Genomic DNA, 22,363 nt, shown 5'->3' on the forward strand with positions numbered 1-22,363 from the left:
CTTTGAGATAAAAAGATGCAAACACTGACTTGCTCCTCCAATAAGTTGCATCCATAATACTCTGCAGAGAACGGTTCTGTTTAAAGGCCATCGAAGTGGCTACAGCTCTCACTTCGTGGGTCCTTACCTTCAGCAAAGCAAGGTCTTCATCCTTCATGTGAGAATGAGCTTCTCTAATCAGAAGCCTTATATAATACGAAACAGCGTTTTTGGACATAGGCATCGAAGGTTTCTTGATGGCACACCATAAGGCCTCTGACTGTCCTCGTATAGGTTTTGACCTTTTAAGATAGTATTTCAGAGCTCTGACAGGGCAAAGAACTCTCTCTAGCTCGTTACCCACCATGTTGGAAAGGCTAGGAATTTCGAACGATCTAGGCCAAGGACGTGAAGGAAGTTCATTTTTAGCTAAAAATCCGAGCTGTAAAGAACATGTTGCTGATTCGGATGTGAATCCTATGTTCTTGCTGAAGGCGTGAACCTCACTAACTCTTTTGGCTGTCGCAAGGCAGACGAGGAAAAGAGTTTTGAGAGTAAGGTCTTTGAAGGAAGCTGACTGGAGAGGTTCGAACCTAGGAGACATAAGGAACCTTAAGACTACGTCTAGATTCCAGCCTGGAGTGGACAAACGACGTTCTTTAGAAGTCTCGAAAGATTTAAGGATGTCTTGCAGGTCCTTGTTGGAGGAAAGATCCAAACCTCTGTGGCGGAGAACTGAAGCCAACATACTTCTGTACCCTTTAATCGTAGGAGCCGAAAGAGATCTAACATTCCTAAGATGTAACAGGAAGTCAGCAACTTGGGTTACAGAGGTATTGGTAGAGGAAACTGCATTGGCTCTGCACCAGCTTCGGAAGACTTCCCACTTGGATTGGTAGACTCTACGAGTGGATATCCTCCTTGCTCTGGCAATCGCTCTGGCTGCCTCCTTCGAAAAGCCTCTAGCTCTAGCGAGTCTTTCGACAGTCTGAAGGCAGTCAGACGAAGAGCGTGGAGGTTTGTGTGTACCTTCCTTACGTGAGGTTGACGTAGGAGGTCCACTCTTAGAGGGAGAGTCCTGGGAACGTCGACCAGCCATTGTAGTACCTCTGTGAACCATTCTCTTGCAGGCCAAAGGGGAGCAACCAGCGTCAGCCGTGTCCCTTCGTGAGAGACGAACTTCTGAATGACTCTGTTGATGATCTTGAACGGCGGGAATGCATATAGCTCGAGATGGGACCAATCCAGCAGAAAAGCATCCACGTGAACTGCTGCTGGGTCTGGAACTGGGGAACAGTACAAAGGGAGCCTCTTGGTCATGGAGGTGGCGAACAGATCTATCGTTGGCTGACCCCACAAGGTCCAAAGTCTGTCGCACACGCTCTTGTGAAGGGTCCATTCCGTGGGGATGACTTGATCTTTCCTGCTGAGGCGATCTGCTGAGACGTTCATATTGCCCTGAATGAACCTCGTAACCAGAGAGAGGTTTAGACTTCTTGACCAAATGAGGAGGTCCCTTGCTATCTCGTACAGCTTCCTCGAATGGGTCCCTCCCTGCTTGGAGATGTATGCCAAGGCTGTGGTGTTGTCGGAGTTCACCTCCACCACCTTGCTCAGCAGGAGGGACTTGAAGTTCATTAAGGCCAGATGAACTGCCAGCAGCTCCTTGCAGTTGATGTGAAGCGTTTCCTGTTCCTTGGTCCATGTTCCCGAGCATTCCTGTCCGTCCAAGGTCGCGCCCCAGCCCGAGTCTGATGCGTCCGAAAAGAGATGAAGATTGGGGGTCTGAATCGCTAACGATAGACCCTCCTTGAGAAGGATGTTGGTCTTCCACCACATGAGAGTAGTCTTCATCTCCTCGGTGACAGGGATAGAGACCGCTTCGAGCGTCAAATCCTTGTCCCAGTGAGCTGCTAGATGGAATTGGAGAGGGCGAAGGTGGAGTCTCCCTAACTCGATGAACAGGGCTAACGATGACAGGGTCCCTGTTAGACTCATCCACTGTCTCACCGAGCATCTGTTCCTCTTCAGCATGCTCAGAATGCACTCTAGGGCTTGGCTGACTCTTGGGGCCGACGGAAAAGCCCGAAAAGCCTGACTCCGAATCTCCATTCCCAGGTAAACGATGGATTGGGAGGGAATAAGCTGGGACTTTTCTAAGTTGACCAAAAGACCCAGTTCCTTGATCAAGTCCAAAGTCCAGTTGAGACTCTCCAGACAGCGACGACTTGTGGGGGCTCTCAACAGCCAGTCGTCTAAATAAAGGGAGGCTCTGATGTCTGCTAAGTGGAGGAATTTTGCAATATTCCTCATCAGACGCGTAAACACCATAGGCGCTGTGCTTAGGCCAAAACACAGGGCTTGGAATTGGTACACAACCTTTCCAAAAACGAATCTCAGGAAAGGTTGGGAGTCTGGATGAATAGGAACGTGAAAGTAAGCGTCTTTCAGATCCAACGAGACCATCCAGTCCTCCTGCCTGACCGCTGCTAGGACCGACTTCGTCGTCTCCATAGTGAACGTCTGCTTGGTGACATAAGCATTGAGCGCACTGACGTCCAGCACCGGTCTCCAACCTCCTGTCTTCTTGGCCACCAGAAAGAGACGGTTGTAGAAGCCCGGGGATTGATGGTCCCGGACTATCACCACTGCCTTCTTCTGTAACAGGAGCGACACCTCCTGGTGTAACGCTAGCCTCTTGTCCTTTTCCTTGTAGTTGGGAGAGAGGTTGATGGGAGAAGTGGTCAGAGGGGGATTGCGGCAGAATGGTATCCTGTAACCCTCCCTTAGCCACTTGACAGACTGGGCGTCTGCACCTCTTCTTTCCCAAGCCTGCCAGAAGATCTTGAGTCTGGCTCCTACTGCTGTCTGGAGAGGAGGAGAGTCAGTGTTTGCCTTTCGAAGGCTTGGGACCTTTCATAGACCTGCCCCTGAAAGTGTCTGGACGGGTACTTCCTCGGCTGGGGGCTCTGCCACGAAAGGGCGGAATAAATCTTGTAGCAGGAGTATCGGCCACTGGGGTGCGGTAAGTTCTAGGAACCGAAGGAGCGACCTTAGCCTTACGAGCTGAAGAGGCCACAAGGTCATGAGTGTCCTTCTGAATAAGGGCCGCAGACAATTCCTTGATAAGCTCCTCAGGAAACAGGAACTTAGAAAGCGGAGCAAAAAGTAACTGAGACCTTTGACAAGAGGTGATACCAGTGGAAAGGAAAGTGCACAGTTGTTCCCTTTTCTTGAGTACTCCCGAAACAAACATGGAGGCAAGTTCGCCTGACCCATCGCGAATAGCTTTATCCATACAGGACATTATAAGCATGGCCGAGTCCTTGTCAGCAGGGGCAGTCTTCTTGCTCAAGGCCCCCAGGCACCAGTCGAGAAAATTGAAAATCTCAAAGGCGCGAAAGACACCCTTTAAGAAGTGGTCTAAGTCGGAAAAGGTCCAGCAGACCTTAGAGCGCCTCATAGCCGATCTGCGTGGAGAGTCAACCAAACTTGAGAAGTCAGCCTGGGCAGAGGCAGGGATTCCCAAGCCTGGTTCCTCTCCTGTGGCATACCATACGCCCGCCTTAGAAGTGAGCTTAGTAGGGGGAAACATAAATGAAGTCTTCCCTAGTTGTTGTTTGGACTGTAACCAATCCCCTAACATTCTTAAAGCTCTCTTAGAGGATCTAGCAAAGACGAGCTTAGTGTAGGCCGACTTAACAGTTTGCATGCCTAGAGAAAACTCTGATGGAGGAGAGCGAGGGGTAGCAGAAACAAAATGATCCGGGTAAACCTCTCTGAAAAGAGCCAGGACCTTGCGAAAGTCAATGGAGGGTGGTGACGACTTGGGTTCCTCCACGTCCGAAGAGGGATCATCTAGGTGCGCAGCTTCCTCCTCCGAAACCTCATCACCTGAGTGTTGAGAAGCGAGAGGTAAAGTTACAGCGGTATGCTGAACAGCAGAATCCTGACCAGCGGGTGCATAAACACTTGCGGTCTCATCCTCAAGTCTCTGTTGAAGAGGATGAGGGCTGTTAATGACAAAGTCATGAGGCTGGGATGAAGGAGGTACTGCGGCGGTTTGAGGAGCAAGTGTGGTGAGAGGCGACTGAAGTAAAACCTGAGGAGCAGGCTGCAAAGACTGGTCAAGTAGAGGAGAAGGTGGTAGATGCATGCGTTGAGGTGGCTGACTCACTGCATAAGGTTCCTGTCTCAAGAGTTGCGCTTGCTTCAAGGGTTGAGCTGGTTGCGCAGTAAGAGATTCCTGTCTCACGAGTTGAGGTTCTTGAGGTGTGAGCTGCGAGAGTTGAGGTGGCGGCTGCGCAGAACGCGGTTTCTGTCTCACGAGTTGAGGTTCTTGAGGTGCTTGCCTCGAGAGTTGAGGTAGCAGCTGCGAGAGCTGAGGTGGCTGCCTCAAGGATGGTAGAGGTTGTCGTACCTCAAGAGGTTGCTGCCTCGAGGATGGTCTTACTGCAAGAAACTCTTGTCTCAAGGGAAGAGGAGGTTGTAAGGCATAAGACTCCTGTCCCCATTGTTGAGGAGGTTGCTGCACAACGCTGGTAACTGGCAACTCCCAACGCGGTAGCTCACGCATGGAGGTAGCTTGAGGAACCTCAACTTCGTACGTCTGGCAGACTGGACTGCGGAGAGGAGGAGGAGCGCTCACAGGCGGAGGTGTAACCTTCTCTGCCTGAAACTCACTCATTAAGACCGCAAGCTGCGACTGCATGGACTGCAGCAAAGCCATCTTGGGATCAACAAACGATGAGGTCTGTTGAGGCAAAGCCTTAACAGAAGTTGAGGTCTGTTGAGGCATCGCCTTACCTCTCTTAGGAGGTGTGCAGTCACCTGATGACTGCGGCGAGTCAGAGCTAGCCCAATGACTACATCCGGGCTGTTGAACTCGTGAGGTTTGGACTTTGCGCTTAAGAGGTCTTGAGACCTGAGTCCAGCGTTTTCTCCCCGAAAAAGCAACTGCAGACGAGGAAATTAAAGGCTCAATCGTCTGAGAGTGGGAGTGACGATCTCCGTAAGATACGCCCGCAACCACCGAGGATACTTCTGTGCGCCGATCAAGGCCTGCCGAACCCTTTTGCCCTTCGACATTGCTTCTCCCCTGGGCTTGGGAGCTTGCAAGAGGTCCCGGACTGGGAGGACGACTGGCACGCACAGAAGTACCCTCACGCACAACACTGACACTGACACTAGCACTCGGCACAGCACTGGCACTACCACTTCCCACTGCACTTTTCACTTTTAGTTCCTTGACGTCCGCCAAGAGGAACTTGTGGTCACTCACTACCGACTCCACTTTATCACCTAAAGCCTGAATGGCACGTAAAACATCAGACATATCAGGCTGAGCACAAAAAGTAGGTTCGGGGGTAGCCACTACAGGGGGAGGAAAAGGTTGAGGATCATGAGGTGAGGAATAAAGCGAAGAGCGAGCCGAACTCCTTCTAACTCTCTCTCTCTCTAACTTAGTGGTATACTTTAGGAATCAAACAAAATCAAGTTCCGAAAGTCCGGCGCATTCCTCACATCGATCTTCCAACTGACAGGATTTTCCCTACAGTCGGAACAAACGGTGTGAGGATCAACCAAGGCCTTCGGAATACGCCTAATACAAGTCCTACATCGTCTTTGGGGAGGGGCTTGAGAAAGGTCAGACATCTTGAATCAAAGAACAGTCAAGGGGGATTCCAATTAAAGCAAAAGATCGTTAACCATTAATCAAATCAATATAAAAGCTATCTAAGCTAATAGACAAGTTTCCAGTATAGCGAAAGCTGAAATCTTAGAGCAATACTTCACCAAAAACCGTGAACAAGACTCCAAAATTATAAGCGTATCCATGAACGTCTTGCCGGAAGCACGACAGAGGAAAAATTGAGGTGGTGTCAACAAGAAGTACTGCAGTACCTGGCCACAGGTGGCGCTGGTGAGTACACCCCCTTCTAGTATAGTGATCGCTGGCGTATCCCTTCCGTAGAATTCTGTCGGGCAACGGAGTTGACAGCTACATGATTATCGGGTAAGATTAATATTGAAAAATTTATTTTACTAAGGAAAATAACATTTTTCAATATTAATCTTACCCGGTGATCATGTAGCTGATTCACACCCAGGGGGGTGGGTGGAGACCAGCATACATGTTAACAATAGAAGCTAAGTATCCCGTATTTCATTTTAGCAGTTATTCAAAATAACAAACATAAAATAAATAAGTACCTGGTAAGGAAGTCGACTTGAATAATTACTCTGCCTTTTTAAGTACGTCTTCCTTACTGAGCCTAGCGATCCTCTTAGGATGCTGAGCGACTCCTAGGTGTTGAAGTATGAAGGGCTGCAACCCATACTAAAGGACCTCATCACAACCTCTAATCTCGGCGCTTCTCAAGAAAGAATTTGACCACCCGCCAAATCAACCAGGATGCGAAAGGCTTCTTAGCCTTCCGTACAACCCAAAAACAACAATAAAAAGCATTTCAAGAGAAAGATTAAAAAAGGTTATGGGATTATGGGAATGTAGTGGTTGAGCCCTCACCTACTACTGCACTCGCTGCTACGAATGGTCCCAGGGTGTAGCAGTTCTCGTAAAGAGACTGGACATCTTTAAGGTAAAATGATGCGAACACTGACTTGCTTCTCCAATAGGTTGCATCCATTACACTCTGCAGAGATCTGTTTTGTTTGAAGGCCACTGAAGTAGCGACAGCTCTAACTTCATGTGTCCTCACCTTCAGCAAAGCAAGGTCTTCCTCATTCAGATGAGAATGGGCTTCTCTAATCAAAAGTCTGATGTAATAAGAGACTGCGTTCTTCGACATCGGTAAAGCAGGTTTCTTAATAGAACACCATAAAGCTTCTGATTGTCCTCGTAATGGCTTCGTACGTCTTAAATAGTACTTAAGAGCTCTTACTGGGCATAGTACTCTCTCTTGTTCGTTTCCAACCAAACTGGACAGACTTGGAATCTCGAACGATTTGGGCCAAGGACGAGAAGGGAGCTCGTTTTTAGCTAAAAAACCAAGCTGTAAGGAACATGTAGCCGTTTCAGATGTAAATCCTATGTTCCTGCTGAAGGCGTGTATCTCACTGACTCTTTTAGCTGTTGCTAAACAAACGAGGAAAAGAGTCTTCAAAGTGAGATCTTTAAAAGAGGCTGATTGAAGCGGTTCGAACCTTGCTGACATCAGGAACCTTAACACCACGTCTAAGTTCCAACCTGGTGTGGCTAACCGACGCTCCTTTGAGGTCTCAAAAGACTTAAGGAGGTCTTGTAGATCTTTGTTGGTGGAAAGATCTAAGCCTCTGTGGCGGAAGACTGCTGCCAACATGCTTCTGTAACCTTTGATCGTAGGAGCTGATAGGGATCTTACATTCCTTAGGTGTAAAAGGAAGTCAGCTATCTGCATTACAGAGGTACTGGTTGAGGATACTGAATTCGCCTTGCACCAGCTTCGGAAGACTTCCCATTTTGACTGGTAGACCTTGAGAGTGGATGTCCTCCTTGCTCTGGCAATCGCTCTGGCTGCCTCCTTCGAAAAGCCTCTAGCTCTTGAGAGTCTTTCGATAGTCTGAAGGCAGTCAGACGAAGAGCGTGGAGGCTTGGGTGTACCTTCTTTACGTGCGGCTGACGCAGAAGGTCCACTCTTAGAGGAAGAGTCCTGGGAACGTCTACTAGCCATTGCAGTACCTCGGTGAACCATTCTCTCGCGGGCCAGAGGGGAGCAACCAACGTCAACCTTGTCCCTTCGTGAGAGGCGAACTTCTGCAGTACCTTGTTGACAATCTTGAACGGGGGGAACGCATAAAGGTCTAGATGGGACTAATCCAGAAGAAAGGCATCTACGTGAACTGCTGCTGGGTCCGGAATCGGTGAGCAATAATTTGGGAGCCTCTTGGTCATCGAGGTAGCGAACAGATCTATGGTGGGCTGACCCCACAGGGCCCATAGTCTGTTGCAAACATTCTTGTGAAGGGTCCATTCTGTAGGGATGATCTGACCCTTCCGGCTGAGGCGGTCTGCCATGACGTTCATGTCGCCTTGAATGAACCTCGTTACAAGCGATATCTTTCGATCTCTTGACCAGGTGAGGAGGTCCCTTGCGATCTCGAACAACGTCCTCGAATGAGTCCCTCCTTGCTTGGAGATGTACGCCAAGGCTGTAGTGTTGTCGGAGTTCACCTCCACCACCTTGCCTAGAAGGAGGGACTTGAAGCTTCTCAAGGCCAGATGAACTGCCAGAAGCTCCTTGCAGTTGATGTGTAGTGCTCTTTGATCCGGATTCCACGTGCCCGAGCATTCCCGACCGTCCAGTGTCGCACCCCAGCCCGTGTCCGATGCGTCCGAGAAGAGAAGGTGGTCGGGGGTCTGAACAGCCAGTGGTAGACCTTCCTTGAGAAGAATGCTGTTCTTCCACCAAGTCAGAGCAGACTTCATCTCTTCGGATATAGGAACTGAGACCGCTTCTAGCGTCATGTCCTTTCTCCAGTGAGCAGCTAGGTGAAACTGAAGGGGTCGGAGGTGGAGTCTCCCTAACGCGATGAACTGGTCCAGCGATGAAAGCGTCCCTATTAGACTCATCCACTGTCTGACTGAACATCGGTTCCTTTTCAGCATGCTCTGGATGCATTCTTGGGCTTGACTGATTCTGGGGGCCGACGGAAAAGCCCGAAAAGCTTGACTCTGAATCTCCATACCTAGATAGACTATAGTTTGGGATGGGACGAGTTGGGACTTTTCTATATTGACCAGGAGACCCAATTCCTTGGTCAGATCCATAGTCCATTTGAGATTCTCCAGACAGCGACGACTTGACGCAGCTCTTAAAAGCCAGTCGTCCAAATAGAGGGAGGCTCTGATGTCTGCCAAATGCAGGAATTTGGCAATATTCCTCATCAGTTTGGTAAACACTAGAGGTGCCGTGCTTAGGCCAAAGCACAGGGCTTGGAACTGGTAAACCACCTTCCCAAAGACGAACCTTAGGAAAGGTTGGGAGTCTGGGTGGATGGGGACGTGAAAGTACGCGTCCTTTAGGTCTAACGAGACCATCCAGTCTTCCTTCCTGACCGATGCTAGCACCGACTTCGTCGTCTCCATGGTGAACGTCTGCTTGGTGACAAAGACATTTAGAGCACTGACGTCCAGCACCGGTCTCCACCCTCCTGTCTTCTTCGCTACTAAGAAGAGACGGTTGTAGAAGCCCGGGGATTGATGGTCCCGGACTATGACTACCGCTCCCTTTTGTAGCAAGAGAGACACCTCTTGCTGTAAAGCTAGCCTCTTGTCCTCCTCTCTGTACCTGGGAGAGAGGTCGATGGGAGTTGTTGCTAGAGGGGGCTTGCGCAAGAATGGAATCCTGTACCCCTCTCTGAGTAACTTCACAGACTGTGCGTCTGCACCCCTGTTCTCCCAGGCCTGCCAGTAGTTCTTGAGCCTGGCTCCCACTGCTGTCTGGAGAAGAAGGCAGTCAGACTCTGTCTTTTGAGGACTTGGAACCCTTCTTCTTTTTGCCACGTTGACTATCGGCACGGGTACCTCCTCTGCTGGAGGTTCTGCCACGAAAGGGCGGAATGAACCTAGACGCTGGTGTGTCCATCCTAGGTCTAGGCACGGAAGGTAAAGCTGTGGCTTTACGTGCGGATGACGCCACCAGGTCATGGGTGTCTTTCTGGATCAACGAGGCGGCAATCCCCTTGATCAGCTCTTCAGGAAAGAGACACTTGGATAGCGGAGCAAACATCAGCTCTGACTTCTGACATGGTGTGATCCCAGCCGACAAGAAGGAGCAAAGGTGATCTCGCTTCTTAAGAACTCCAGACACGAAAGAAGCCGCAAGCTCGCCAGATCCATCCCGAATGGCTTTGTCCATGCATGACATGATGAGCATGGCAGAGTCCTTATCCGAAGGGGAGGTCTTTCTGCTCAACGCTCCCAAACACCAGTCCAGGAAGTTGAAGATCTCAAACGCACGGAAAACTCCCTTTAAAAGATGGTCCATGTCCGAAAAGGTCCAGCAAATCTTGGAGCGTCTCATAGCCAGTCTGCGGGGAGAGTCTACCAGACTTGAGAAGTCGCCCTGGGCAGAGGCAGGAACTCCCAAGCCGAGATCTTCTCCCGTGGCATACCAGACGCTAGATTTGGAAGCAAGCTTGGTGGGGGGAAAGATGAAGGACGTCTTCCCAAGTTGCTTCTTGGCCTGCAACCACTCTCCCAGTACCCTTAAAGCTCTCTTGGATGAGCGCGCGAGTACGAGCTTCGTAAAGGCAGGAGCTGCTGACTGCATGCCTAAAGCGAACTCAGAGGGAGGTGAGCGTGGGGCTGCAGACACGAACTGGTCCGGATACAACTCCCTAAACAGAGCAAGGACTTTCCTAAAGTCTAAGGAGGGAGGCGTAGTCTTGGGTTCATCTATGTCGGAGTGTTGATCGTCCAAATGAGCAGCTTCGTCGTCATCAGAGATTCCTTCATCCGAATGCTGAGGAGGAAGCGGCAAAGGAGGAGAAGAAAGCTGAACGGCTGAATCCGGCAGCACGGGTGCATGCGTAGCTGCACTGGATCCAACATCATGCCGCTGCTGGTCAGTCTGAGAGCTGGCAACAACAAAAGCGGAGTGGTGGTGCGTGGTGGGGACTGCCGTGGGTTGCGGAGACTGCCGCATTGCGTCAAAACACGGCAGCTTGACAGCACCTTCCCACTGCTGATGCGGTAGCTCACGCATGTCAACGGAGGGTGCCGCATGTCGGCTAACATCAACATGCGTCTGGCAGGGTCGACTGCGCATCGGTGGTGGAGCTCTCACAGTCGGAGTGTGGGAGCAGGCAGCCGCAGTGTCAGCTGAGCGCACAACCGTGGCAGGTTGTGGGTTAACGGGTGGAGCTTCAACCTTCTCAGCACGATACTCCTGCATGAAGGAAGCTAGCTGAGTCTGCATAGACTGCAGCATAGACCACTTAGGGTCTACAGCGGTTGGTGCAGCAACAGACGGAGTTATTGCCTGCTGCGGAACCACTCTACCTCTCTTGGGAGGTGTGCAGTCTTCGGAAGACTGCGGCGAGTCCGAACTGACCCAGTGGCTACACCTGGGCCGTTGGACTCGCTCGGAAGGGACCTTGCGCTTGAGAGGTCGTGAGACCTTGGTCCAGCGTTTCTGACGAGAAACTACTTCCGCAGACGAGGAATGAATGGGCTCACTCGTCTGTTTGTGGGTGGGACGATCTCTGCAAGATACGTCCGCAACCACTGAGGGTACATCTGTACGCTGATCAAGGCCTGTCGAACCCTTTGGTCCTTCGACATTGCTTCTCCCCTGGGCTTGGGAGCTTGCAAGAGGTCCCGGACTGGGAGGACGACTGGCACGAACAGATGCACCCTCATGCGTAACACTGACACTTTTCACAGCACTTGCACTCACTACACTTCCCACTGCACTTTTCTCCTTCAACTCTTTGACATCGGCTAAGAGTTGATTGCGGTCATTCGCTAAAGACTCAACTCGGTCACCAAGAGCCTGAATGGCACGCATCATGTCCGCCATCGAGGGTTGCTGAGAGCTAGTAGAAGGGTCGGGTGTAACCACTACAGGGGAAGGAATAGGTTGAGGGGCATGGGGAGAGGAAAAATCAAAAGAGCGAGAAGAACTCCTCCTGATCCTATCCTTCTCTAGCCTACGTGCATTCTTAAGGAATTCTTGAAAATCGAATTCTGAAAGCCCAGCGCATTCCTCACATCGATCTTCCAATTGACAGGCTTTACCCCTACAATTGGAACAAACGGTGTGAGGATCGATAGAGGCCTTCGGAAGACGCCTAGAACAGTCCCTAGCGCTACACTGCCTGTACTTGGGGACTTGAGTAGGGTCAGACATCTTGAATTAGTCAAAGGGGGAAATCCAAAATCTATCCAAGTCGTCAACAAATAATCCAAAATCTAATCAATAAAGCTTGATAAGGTATTGATAATAACTCCTGTAAAGCGAAAGCTAATATCTAGAGAGAATACATCACCAAATAGCGTGAAAATCAACTCCAGAAACAACAGCGTATCAAGTAGGTCTTGCCGGTGGCACGACAGAGAGAAAATTGGTTCTTGTTGACAAGAAGTACCTGAGTACCTACTCGACAGATGGCGCTGTTGTTGTACACCCCCACCTGTATAGCGATCGCTGGCGTATCCCGCCCGTAGGTTTTTTCTGTCAGGCAACAGAGTTGCAGCTACATGATCACCGGGTAAGATTAATATTGAAAAATGAAACTTCAGGAAGATAAACAGTTATTCAAAACAGGAACTTTAGTATTTTACTGAATGTTTCCTATTTATTCATATTGCATTTTTCTCCTACCTTAAAAGGCCAGGCCACTGCTGAATACTGAGGTGAAGGTTTTGGTACAGGTGTGATAAAGCAGGTGTAATCAATGTGATATGGTCGAGTCATGTCCATGATCTTCAGTCTATCTGAGGTAATGAAATAGTTACCAAAAGATACCTCTGTTTCTCCTCGAACCGTCTCCCCTACTGCTCCTGTAATTGTTAGGATTATTAGAAAAAAGAAATCTGAAAATAATAAATTTCAATAAAAAAAATCTATTGGTATGTATATGAGGCATGAAAACTTCAACATTATAAACAAACATTTTATATTGGATCATATATTTTACTTTAAAGTAGCTTTAATTGAAGCCCCTTCCCCCATAAAGTGCAGTTACCTCATATTCTCAGAGTTTAATCTAAGGAAGTCTTGGACTTTCTCAGGTCTTTCAGGTATGCCCTCCATGGCTTCATTGAGGGAGCTAGTAGACAAGGCTACTTCTTCCCCGTTCCCCTAGTGCAACTGTCCCCAGTGCTACCAGTGGTGAAGGGTGTGGTGGTACCCCAATGTCAGAAACTTCAGTGATTCACAACCTAAGCCCCAAAAGGCTGGTAATTCTGGTGAGGTAGCTCCTGGACCAGTGGACAAGGTGCCGGCGCCGGGCGGAGTGGCCCCCCTCAGTGGCCGTATGAAGGCTAAGGCCAAGGTTAGCATTGCCCCTATTCCTCAGGGTTACCCTAATCCCTGACCCAGCTTCAGGGATTCCCAACCCCTTCCCTTGTAAGCATCACCCCCAACCCTTGTGCCTGGGGGTCCTGGACCAGTACCTCCTCCCTCTTTATCTGTGGTTGTGCCTCACGCCTGCTCATGGGGACTTATGAGTATGCCTACCTCTTTCCCTATGACACTGTGTCCCAAAGTTGAGATTCCTGTTGGAGCAACCTGTATGGTTTCTACCCCTTGGGTAGTGTTGTCGTTGATGGTCACTCAGACCTAAACTACTCTGCTTGCAGAGCCAGGAGGAAGAGTCAGGAAGAGGAAGAAGCATGTGTGCTGTTCTTCCTCAGCAAGATTTATTCGGGGTGAAATGAACGTAATCGATGAAGCTCAGTAGCAAGGGTCCCTTCATTTTCTAGAAGTGCAGAGTTTTTTGAATTTGTGTGGTTCCCCAATAATAGACATGTTTGCCAGAAAGCTCATAAGGTTAAACTACCAATGTTCTGTCTGCCAGTCCCAGACCATCTAACAGCACTAGAGGATGCATCCCAATATCAGTGGGACAACTTCGATGCCTATGCTTTGCTTCCCTTTTGCCTGATTTGAAGGGTGGTCAACCAGGTACGGACTAACTATACCATTGTGGTCTCAAATCTTCTTTGGCAGCCACACCTGCAGATTTATTACAACTCTGTGACATCCCTGTCACTTCAAGGGTAAAGATTATGCAACATCTCCTCAGAAGGAAAGGGTTTTCACTAGACACTGCTATGGAGGTGTATGTATATCTCCAGAAATCCTCGAAAGCAGTGTACAAGCAAAGTGGGCAATCTTCTGATATTAGTGCCATAGAAGGGGAGTTTCTCCAGTCAGAGACCCTATTGAACTAATTGGGGAAATTCTTGTCTTCCTTTGTCATAAGTAATCCCTCTCCATCAAAGCGCTGAAAGGCTATCACTCTGCCTTGAGCCAAGTCTTTAAACTTAAAGGCATTGACCTTTCATCATCCTAGGAACTGTCAATGGTGATGAGCTTTGAGTAGTCATGCCTACCAAAAGAAGTCAACCACCAACATGGTATGTTACTATAGTTCAAAGGTCCCTAAAGAGGGTTCCATATGAACCATTACAGCAAGCATCAGATTAAGATCTGACCGAAGACAGTATTCTTGCTTGGCTTGGCTTCAGCAAAGGAAGTAGGCTAGATATATAGCATTTCTTACATCAGTCATTTTGCAGGGTGGAGAAAGGTCCCATTTACCTTTGCTCCAAAGTTTATTACTATAACTTAGAACCCTGCCATGAAGGCTCTAAGGTTTGAGACCGTATCCATTTCCTCCCTTAGAAATGTGACCTATAATTTAGAGGAATTGCTTTTTTACCCTGTGAAGGAACCCCAATTACTCAGACCATAACTTCAAAACTTGTTAGTTTGAATAGGCACAAGAAGAAAATGCTAAAGAAGTCACTGACACTGGGGAATCCTGAGGACCTTACACAGGTACAGGTTCACAAAGTCAGGGGGTTAGTGCATAACTATCCTTTTGGAAGAACCTGTCAGTGGCACAAGGGTTGAAAGCGGGTCTGGAAACGCCAAAAAATCTTCATAGCCCACTAACTGAGGGAATATTGCATACCCACAAGTCCTTATGACCAATGGTAGCTGCTTAACAATGTGTAGCATGCAAAGCTTCATCACAGGACAAGAAGCATCTCGCCTCAGAAAGCGGTTGCGACAACTTTTGGTAAGAGTTAGAATGTCTGTTCCTTTTCTTCTTTCTTTACCCCTTCCCGCCATCTGCCAGTAATTACCGGCAGTTTGTTTTAAATTTCAAGAGTTAAATTTCCAGATTCGCTAAAACTTTACAGTACTCCCATTAAAGAATTCAAGTTTGTATATTGTACTTGGGAAAAATACAAACTACCTTACTTAAAAAAATTTATGATATTTTTCCAACAGGTTATTTAGTGCTTTTTTATGCATTTTTACCATTAATATTGCTGCAAAACATTGTTATTTGTAATTCCCCAACCAGAAACTCAGGTCTCCCATTGGGATTTCCCATAATTGTTTTTATAAGCAGGCTAGGAAAACTATTGGATAGGTGACTGGCCCCAATATAGTATTCAATGTCAGAAAAAGGCTAAAACACAAGATATCCAGTTGGAAAAATATATGGTTCACATATTTGGCACCCTTGCTCTCACCTGTCTTTAACAACAGTACAGGGTACCTCATTAACAATTTTAACAGCCGTCCAGCTTGCGCACTGAAAACAGCTCTCTACACGAAAGATTGTGCTTTGTATTCACTAAGGAACAAACACAATAAACAATTGCAGTTGGATAATCATCGGGGCAGACCAACTTACATTATTTCCCTACTATGTAAATGGCATTGAACAATTCTGAAACAAGAAAGCAAGGTCATGAGGTAATAAGATGGCTGATGAGGTACACAAATATGAAAAAACATATACCGTTAGTAAAAATACAAGAGAAAAAATAATTCATTATTTCAATACAGTACTAGGACCATACTCTTACAGGCTGGATCCACTTTCGCCACTAGGTGACAAAGGTGCAGAATATTTTGAAGCTCTCCATCTAATGACTGTGTGCAACAACATTTCATTCCTATGTTACAATGACATCATTGTCACTAGTACACACTAGCGAAGGAATAAACTGCAAAACGAATGCTGTTTACTAGAGCAAAATGTGTACAGTATATCATCAGCTTACACAAAAACTGTCAGTCAGCTACATTATACGGAAAATTACAAAACCTTTCATCTTCCTTAAATGACCTAGTCCACAACAAACTACTATCCATAAATTAGAAAATTGCCAGTTGATGGCGCCGGGAGTACAATGGAACCTCGACTTACGAGTGTATCTACATACATGTTTTTCAAGATATGAGGTAGAATTTGCGAGGAAATTAGGCTTAACATACAAGGAAAATTCCATGGTACGAAAACTGTAAAGTGCTCATAGCGCCACACTACACACTATAGGAAAAACGGAAATAGGTCCCAGTTGCGTTTTTGACAGCAACCGAAAGTATCTTCTTCATTTTCGTGCATTAATTTGTAAAATTTTCAGAGAACATTATACATTTGTAGGATTAATAACCATGGTTGGAAAGAAATAAAGTGGTAAGGGTGGTAACGAGAAGAAGAAACGTATGATGTAGATTGAGATATGTTATTTTCATTAGTAAAATAAATTTTTGAATATACTTACCCGATGATCATGTAGCTGTCAACTCCGTTGCCCGACAGAAATCTACGGTCGGGATACGCCAGCGATCGCTATCCAGGTGGGGGTGTGCTCAACAGCGCCATCTGTGGTCAGGTACTCAAGTACTTCTTGTCAACAAGACCTCAATTTTCTCCTCGGTCCACTGGTTCTCTATGGGGAGGAAGGGCGGGTCCTTTAAATCATGATCATCGGGTAAGTATATTCAAAAATTTATTTTACTAATGAAAATAACATTTTTCAATATTAATCTTACCCGATGATCATGTAGCTGATTCACACCCAGGGTGGTGGGTGGAGACCAGCATACATGTTAACAAAGAAGCTAAGTATCCCGTATTTCATTTTATTAGTTATTCAAAATAACAAATATAAAATAAATAAGTACCTGGTAAGGAAGTCGACTTGAACCATTACTCTGCCTTTATTAAGTACGTCTTCCTTACTGAGCGTAGCGGTCCTCTTAGGATGTTGAACGACTCTTAGGTGCTGAAGTATAAAGGGCTGCAACCCATACTAAAGGACCTCATCACAACCTCTAATCTAGGCGCTTCTCAAGAAAGAATTGACCACCCGCCAAATCAACCAGGATGCGGAAGGCTTCTTAGCCGACCGTACAACCCAAAACAACAATAAAAAGTATTCAAGAGAAAGGTTAAAAAGGTTATGGGAATGTAGTGGCTGAGCCCTCACCTACTACTGCACTCGCTGCTACGAATGGTCCCAGGGTGTAGCAGTTCTGGACATCTTTGAGATAGAATGATGCGAACACTGACTTGCTTCTCCAATAGGTTGCATCCATAACACTCTGCAGAGAACGGTTCTGTTTGAAGGCCACTGAAGTAGCCACAGCTCTCACTTCATGTGTCCTTACCTTCAGTAAAGCAAGGTCTTCTTCCTTCAGATGAGAATGAGCTTCTCTAATCAGAAGCCTGATGTAGTAAGAAACTGCGTTCTTAGACATTGGTAGCGAAGGCTTCTTGACAGCACACCATAAGGCTTCTGATTGTCCTCGTAAAGGTTTTGACCTTCTTAGATAGTACCTAAGAGCTCTGACTGGGCAAAGTACTCTCTCCAGTTCGTTCCCCACTAAGTTGGACAGGCTAGGGATCTCGAACGATTTAGGCCAAGGACGTGAAGGAAGCTAATTTTTAGCCAAAAAACCGAGCTGCAAGGAACATGTAGCCGTTTCCGATGTGAAACCTATGTTCCTGCTGAAGGCGTGGATCTCACTTACTCTTTTAGCTGTTGCTAGGCTACGAGGAAAAGAGTTTTTAATGTGAGGTCCTTAAAAGAGGCTGATTGGAGCGGTTCAAATCTGGATGACATAAGGAACCTTAGGACCACGTCTAGATTCCAGCCTGGAGTGGACAACCGACGTTCCTTTGAGGTCTCAAAAGACCTAAGGAGGTCCTGTAGATCTTTGTTGGTGGAAAGATCCAAGCCTCTGTGGCGGAAAACCGCTGCCAACATACTTCTGTAACCCTTGATCGTAGGAGCTGATAGGGATCTAACGTTCCTTAGATGTAACAGGAAGTCAGCAATCTGGGTTACAGTGGTACTGGTTGAGGAAACTGCATTGGCCTTGCACCAGTTTCGGAAGACTTCCCATTTAGACTGATAGACTCTGAGCGTGGATGTCCTCCTTGCTCTGGCAATCGCTCTGGCTGCCTCCTTCGAAAAGCCTCTAGCTCTTGAGAGTCTTTCGATAGTCTGAAGGCAGTCAGACGAAGAGCGTGGAGGCTTGGGTGTACCTTCTTTACGTGAGGTTGACGCAGAAGGTCCACTCTTAGAGGAAGAGTCCTGGGAACGTCGACCAGCCATTGCAGTACCTCTGTGAACCATTCTCTCGCGGGCCAGAGGGGAGCAACCAACGTCAGCCGTGTCCCTTTGTGAGAGGCGAACTTCTGAAGTACCCTGTTGACAATCTTGAACGGCGGGAATGCATACAGGTCGAGATGGGACCAATCCAGCAGAAAGGCATCCACGTGAACTGCTGCTGGGTCTGGAATCGGAGAGCAATACAATGGGAGCCTCTTGGTCATCGAGGTAGCGAACAGATCTATGGTTGGCTGACCCCACAGGGCCCAAAGTCTGCTGCAAACATTCTTGTGAAGGGTCCACTCTGTGGGGATGACCTGACCCTTCCGGCTGAGGCGATCTGCCATGACATTCATATCGCCCTGAATGAACCTCGTTACCAGCGTGAGCTTTCGATCTTTTGACCAAATGAGGAGGTCCCTTGCGATCTCGAACAACTTCCTCGAATGAGTCCCCCCCTGCTTGGAGATGTAAGCCAAGGCTGTGGTGTTGTCGGAGTTCACCTCCACCACCTTGTTTAGCTGGAGGGACTTGAAGTTTATCAAGGCCAGATGAACCGCCAACAACTCCTTGCAATTGATGTGAAGTGTCCTTTGCTCCTGATTCCATGTTCCCGAGCATTCCTGTCCGTCCAATGTCGCACCCCAGCCCGAGTCTGATGCGTCCGAGAAGAGACGGTGGTCGGGGGTCTGAACAGCTAAAGATAGACCTTCCTTGAGAAGAATGCTGTTCTTCCACCACGTTAGAGTAGACCTCATCTCTTCGGAAACAGGAACTGAGACCGTCTCTAGCGTCATGTCCTTTATCCAGTGAGCAGCTAGATGATACTGAAGGGGGCGGAGGTGGAGTCTCCCTAACTCGATGAACAGGGCCAGCGATGAAAGTGTCCCTGTTAGACTCATCCACTGCCTGACTGAGCATCGGTTCCTTCTCAGCATGCTCTGGATGCACTCTAGGGCTTGGTTGATCCTTGGGGCCGACGGAAAAGCCCGAAAAGCTCGACTCTGAATCTCCATACCCAGGTAAACAATGGTCTGGGATGGGACGAGCTGGGACTTCTCTAAATTGACCAGGAGGCCCAGTTCCTTGGTCAGATCCATAGTCCATCTGAGATTCTCCAGACAGCGACGACTTGTGGAAGCTCTTAAAAGCCAGTCGTCTAAATAGAGGGAGGCTCTGATGTCTGCCAAGTGAAGGAATTTCGCAATATTCCTCATCAGTCTCGTAAACACAAGAGGTGCCGTGCTTAGGCCAAAGCACAGGGCTTGGAACTGGTACACAACCTTTCCAGAGACGAATCTTAGGAAAGGTTGGGAGTCTGGATGGATGGGGACGTGAAAGTATGCGTCTTTCAGGTCTAACGAGACCATCCAGTCCTCCTGCCTGACCGCTGCTAGGACCGACTTCGTCGTCTCCATCGTGAACGTCTGCTTGGTGACATAAGCATTGAGAGCACTGACGTCCAGCACCGGTCTCCAACCTCCTGTCTTCTTGGCTACCAGGAAGAGACGGTTGTAAAAGCCCGGGGATTGATGATCCCGGACTATGACCACTGCTTCCTTCTGTAGCAAGAGCGACACCTCTTGTTGCAACGCTAGCCTCTTGTCCTTCTCCTTGTAGTTGGGAGAGAGGTTGATGGGAGATGTAGCTAGAGGGGGATTGAGGCAGAACGGAATTCTGTATCCCTCCCTTAGCCACTTCACAGACTGAGCGTCTGCACCTCTGCTCTCCCAAGCTTGCCAGAAGGTCTTGAGTCTGGCTCCTACTGCTGTCTGGAGAGAAAGGCAGTCAAAACTTGCCTTTTGCGGACTTGGAACCCTTCTTGGACTTGCCACGGTGACTGTCTGCACGGGTACCTCCTCTGCTGGAGGTTCTGCCACGAAAGGGCGGGATGAACCTAGAAGCAGGTGTATCAACTGCTGTAGGGCGGAAGGGTCTAGGCACGGAAGGTAAGGTTTTAGCCTTACGTGCAGAAGAAGCCATGAGGTCATGAGTATCCTTCTGGATAAGAGAGGCAGCCATCCCCTTAATCAACTCCTCCGGAAACAGACACTTGGAGAGAGGAGCAAACAGCAACTCTGACTTCTGGCAAGGAGTGATACCAGCAGATAAGAAGGAGCACAGATGTTCTCTCTTCTTGAGGACTCCTGATACATATGAAGCCGCAAGTTCACCAGACCCATCCCGAATTGCCTTGTCCATGCTAGACATGATCAGCATGGCCGAGTCCTTATCTGAAGGGGAAGTCTTCCTGCTTAAGGCTCCCAAACACCAATCGAGGAAGTTGAATATCTCGAAGGCACGAAAGACTCCCTTCAACATATGATCAAGATCTGAAAAGGACCAGCAGATCTTCGAACGTCTCATAGCCAACCTGCGGGGAGAGTCAACCAGACTTGAGAAGTCGGCCTGGGCAGAGGCAGGAACCCCCAAGCCAGGTTCCTCTCCCGTGGCATACCAGACGCTCGACTTAGAAGCCAGCTTGGGAGGAGGAAACACAAAAGAGGTCCTTCCCAGTTGCTTCTTGGAATGCAACCAGTCCCCCATAACCCTCAAAGCTCTCCTAGATGATCTGGCGAGAACAAGCTTGGTGAAGGCAGGCGCAGCAGACTGCATGCCCAGAGCAAACTCGGAGGGAGGAGAACGAGGGGTTGCAGACACAAAGTGTTCAGGATACAAATCCCTGAACAAAGCAAGGACTTTGCGAAAGTCTAAGGAGGGTGGCGAAGACTTGTGTCCTTCAACATCAGAGTGAGGATCATCCAGATGAGCAGCTTCATCATCCGATACATCATCATCCGAAAGTTGAGTTGTGAGAGGCAAAGGCAGAGCAGCAAGCTGAACGGCTGAATCCTGCAGAACGGGTGCATGCGTACCTGCGGATCCATCATCATGCCTCTGCTGGACAGTCTGCGAGCTGGCAACAACAAAAGCAGAGGGCTGGTGTGTGGGAGGGTCTGCGGTGGGCTGAGGAGCATGCGGTATGGTATGCAGAGCATGCTGTAAGGTATGAGGCTCATGCTGCATGGTATGCGGAGCATGCTGTAAGGTCTGCAGAGCATGCTGCATGGGCTGAGGAGAATGCCGCATAGTGCTGGAACCCGGCAACTCCTGATGCGGCAGCTCACGCATGTTAGCAGATGGTGCAGCAAGAACATGCGTCTGGCAGTGAGGACTGCGCATCGGTGGAGGAGCTCTCACAGGTGGGGTGTGGGAGCAGGCAGCCGCAGTATCTGCTGAGCGCACAACCTCTGCAGGTTGTAGGTTAACAGGAGAGGTGTTAACCTTCTCGGCATGATACTCCTGCATAAATGCCGCAAGCTGAGACTGCATAGTCTGCAGCATGGACCACTTAGGGTCTACTGTGGTTGGAGCAACAACAGACGGAGCAGAGGCCTGTTGAGGGACCACTCTACCTCTCTTGGGAGGTGTGCAGTCATCAGATGACTGCGGCGAGTCCGAACTGACCCAGTGGCTACACCTGGGCCGTTGGACTAGCTCGGAAGGGACCTTACGTTTGAGCGGTCGTGAGACCTTGGTCCACCGTTTCCTCCTGGAAACCTCTTCCACAGACGAGGAATGTAAGGGCTCATTCGTCTGTAAGTGGATGGGACGATCCTTAGCAGATACGTCCGCAACCACTAAGGATACATGCGTGCGCCGATCAAGGCCTGCCGAACCCTTTGGTCCTTCGACATTGCTTCTCCCCTGGGCTTGGGAGCTTGCAAGAGGTCCCGGACTGGGAGGACGACTGGCACGCACAGATGTACCCTCATGCGCAACACTGACACTGACACTATGCACATCACTAGCACTAACACTTCCCACTGCACTCTTCGCTTTCAGCTCTCTGACATCTGCCAAGAGCTGATTGCGGTCACTAACCAACGACTCCACCTTCTCACCGAGAGCCTGAATGGCACGCAACATATCAGCCATTCCAGGCTGAGCACTCGTAGCAGGTTCGGGAGTCACCACCACAGGGGAAGGAAAAGGTTGAGGGGCATGGGGAGAGGAAAAATCCACAGAGCGAGAAGAACTCCTCCTATCTCTCTCCTTCTCTAACCTACGTGCATATCTGAGGAATTCATTAAAAATCGAATTCCGAAAGCCCAGCACATTCCCCACATCGATCTTCCAATTGACAGGATTTTCCCCTACAATTGGAACATACGGTGTGAGGATCTATAGAGGCCTTCGGAAGACGCCTAGTACAAGTCCTAACACTACACTGCCTGTATTTAGGAACTTGGGAATGGTCAGACATCTTGAATTTAGAGGTAGTCA

At 48.6% G+C, this 22,363-nt stretch overlaps 1 protein-coding gene across 1 annotated transcript in view; it reads right to left on the reverse strand.

Moving 5' to 3' along the window:
- Positions 1–22,363, reverse strand: part of LOC137615869 (ionotropic receptor 21a-like) — a 59,119-nt gene that overhangs the window by 21,819 nt on the left and 14,937 nt on the right. The window contains exon 5 of the mRNA XM_068345560.1: positions 12,309–12,487. Within this exon, the coding sequence (XP_068201661.1) occupies positions 12,309–12,487 (179 nt within the window). The remainder of the gene's footprint in view (positions 1–12,308; positions 12,488–22,363) is intronic.

Source organism: Palaemon carinicauda, chromosome 2 (assembly GCF_036898095.1).
Source record: "Palaemon carinicauda isolate YSFRI2023 chromosome 2, ASM3689809v2, whole genome shotgun sequence".
Classification (NCBI taxonomy): Eukaryota; Metazoa; Arthropoda; class Malacostraca; order Decapoda; family Palaemonidae; genus Palaemon; species Palaemon carinicauda.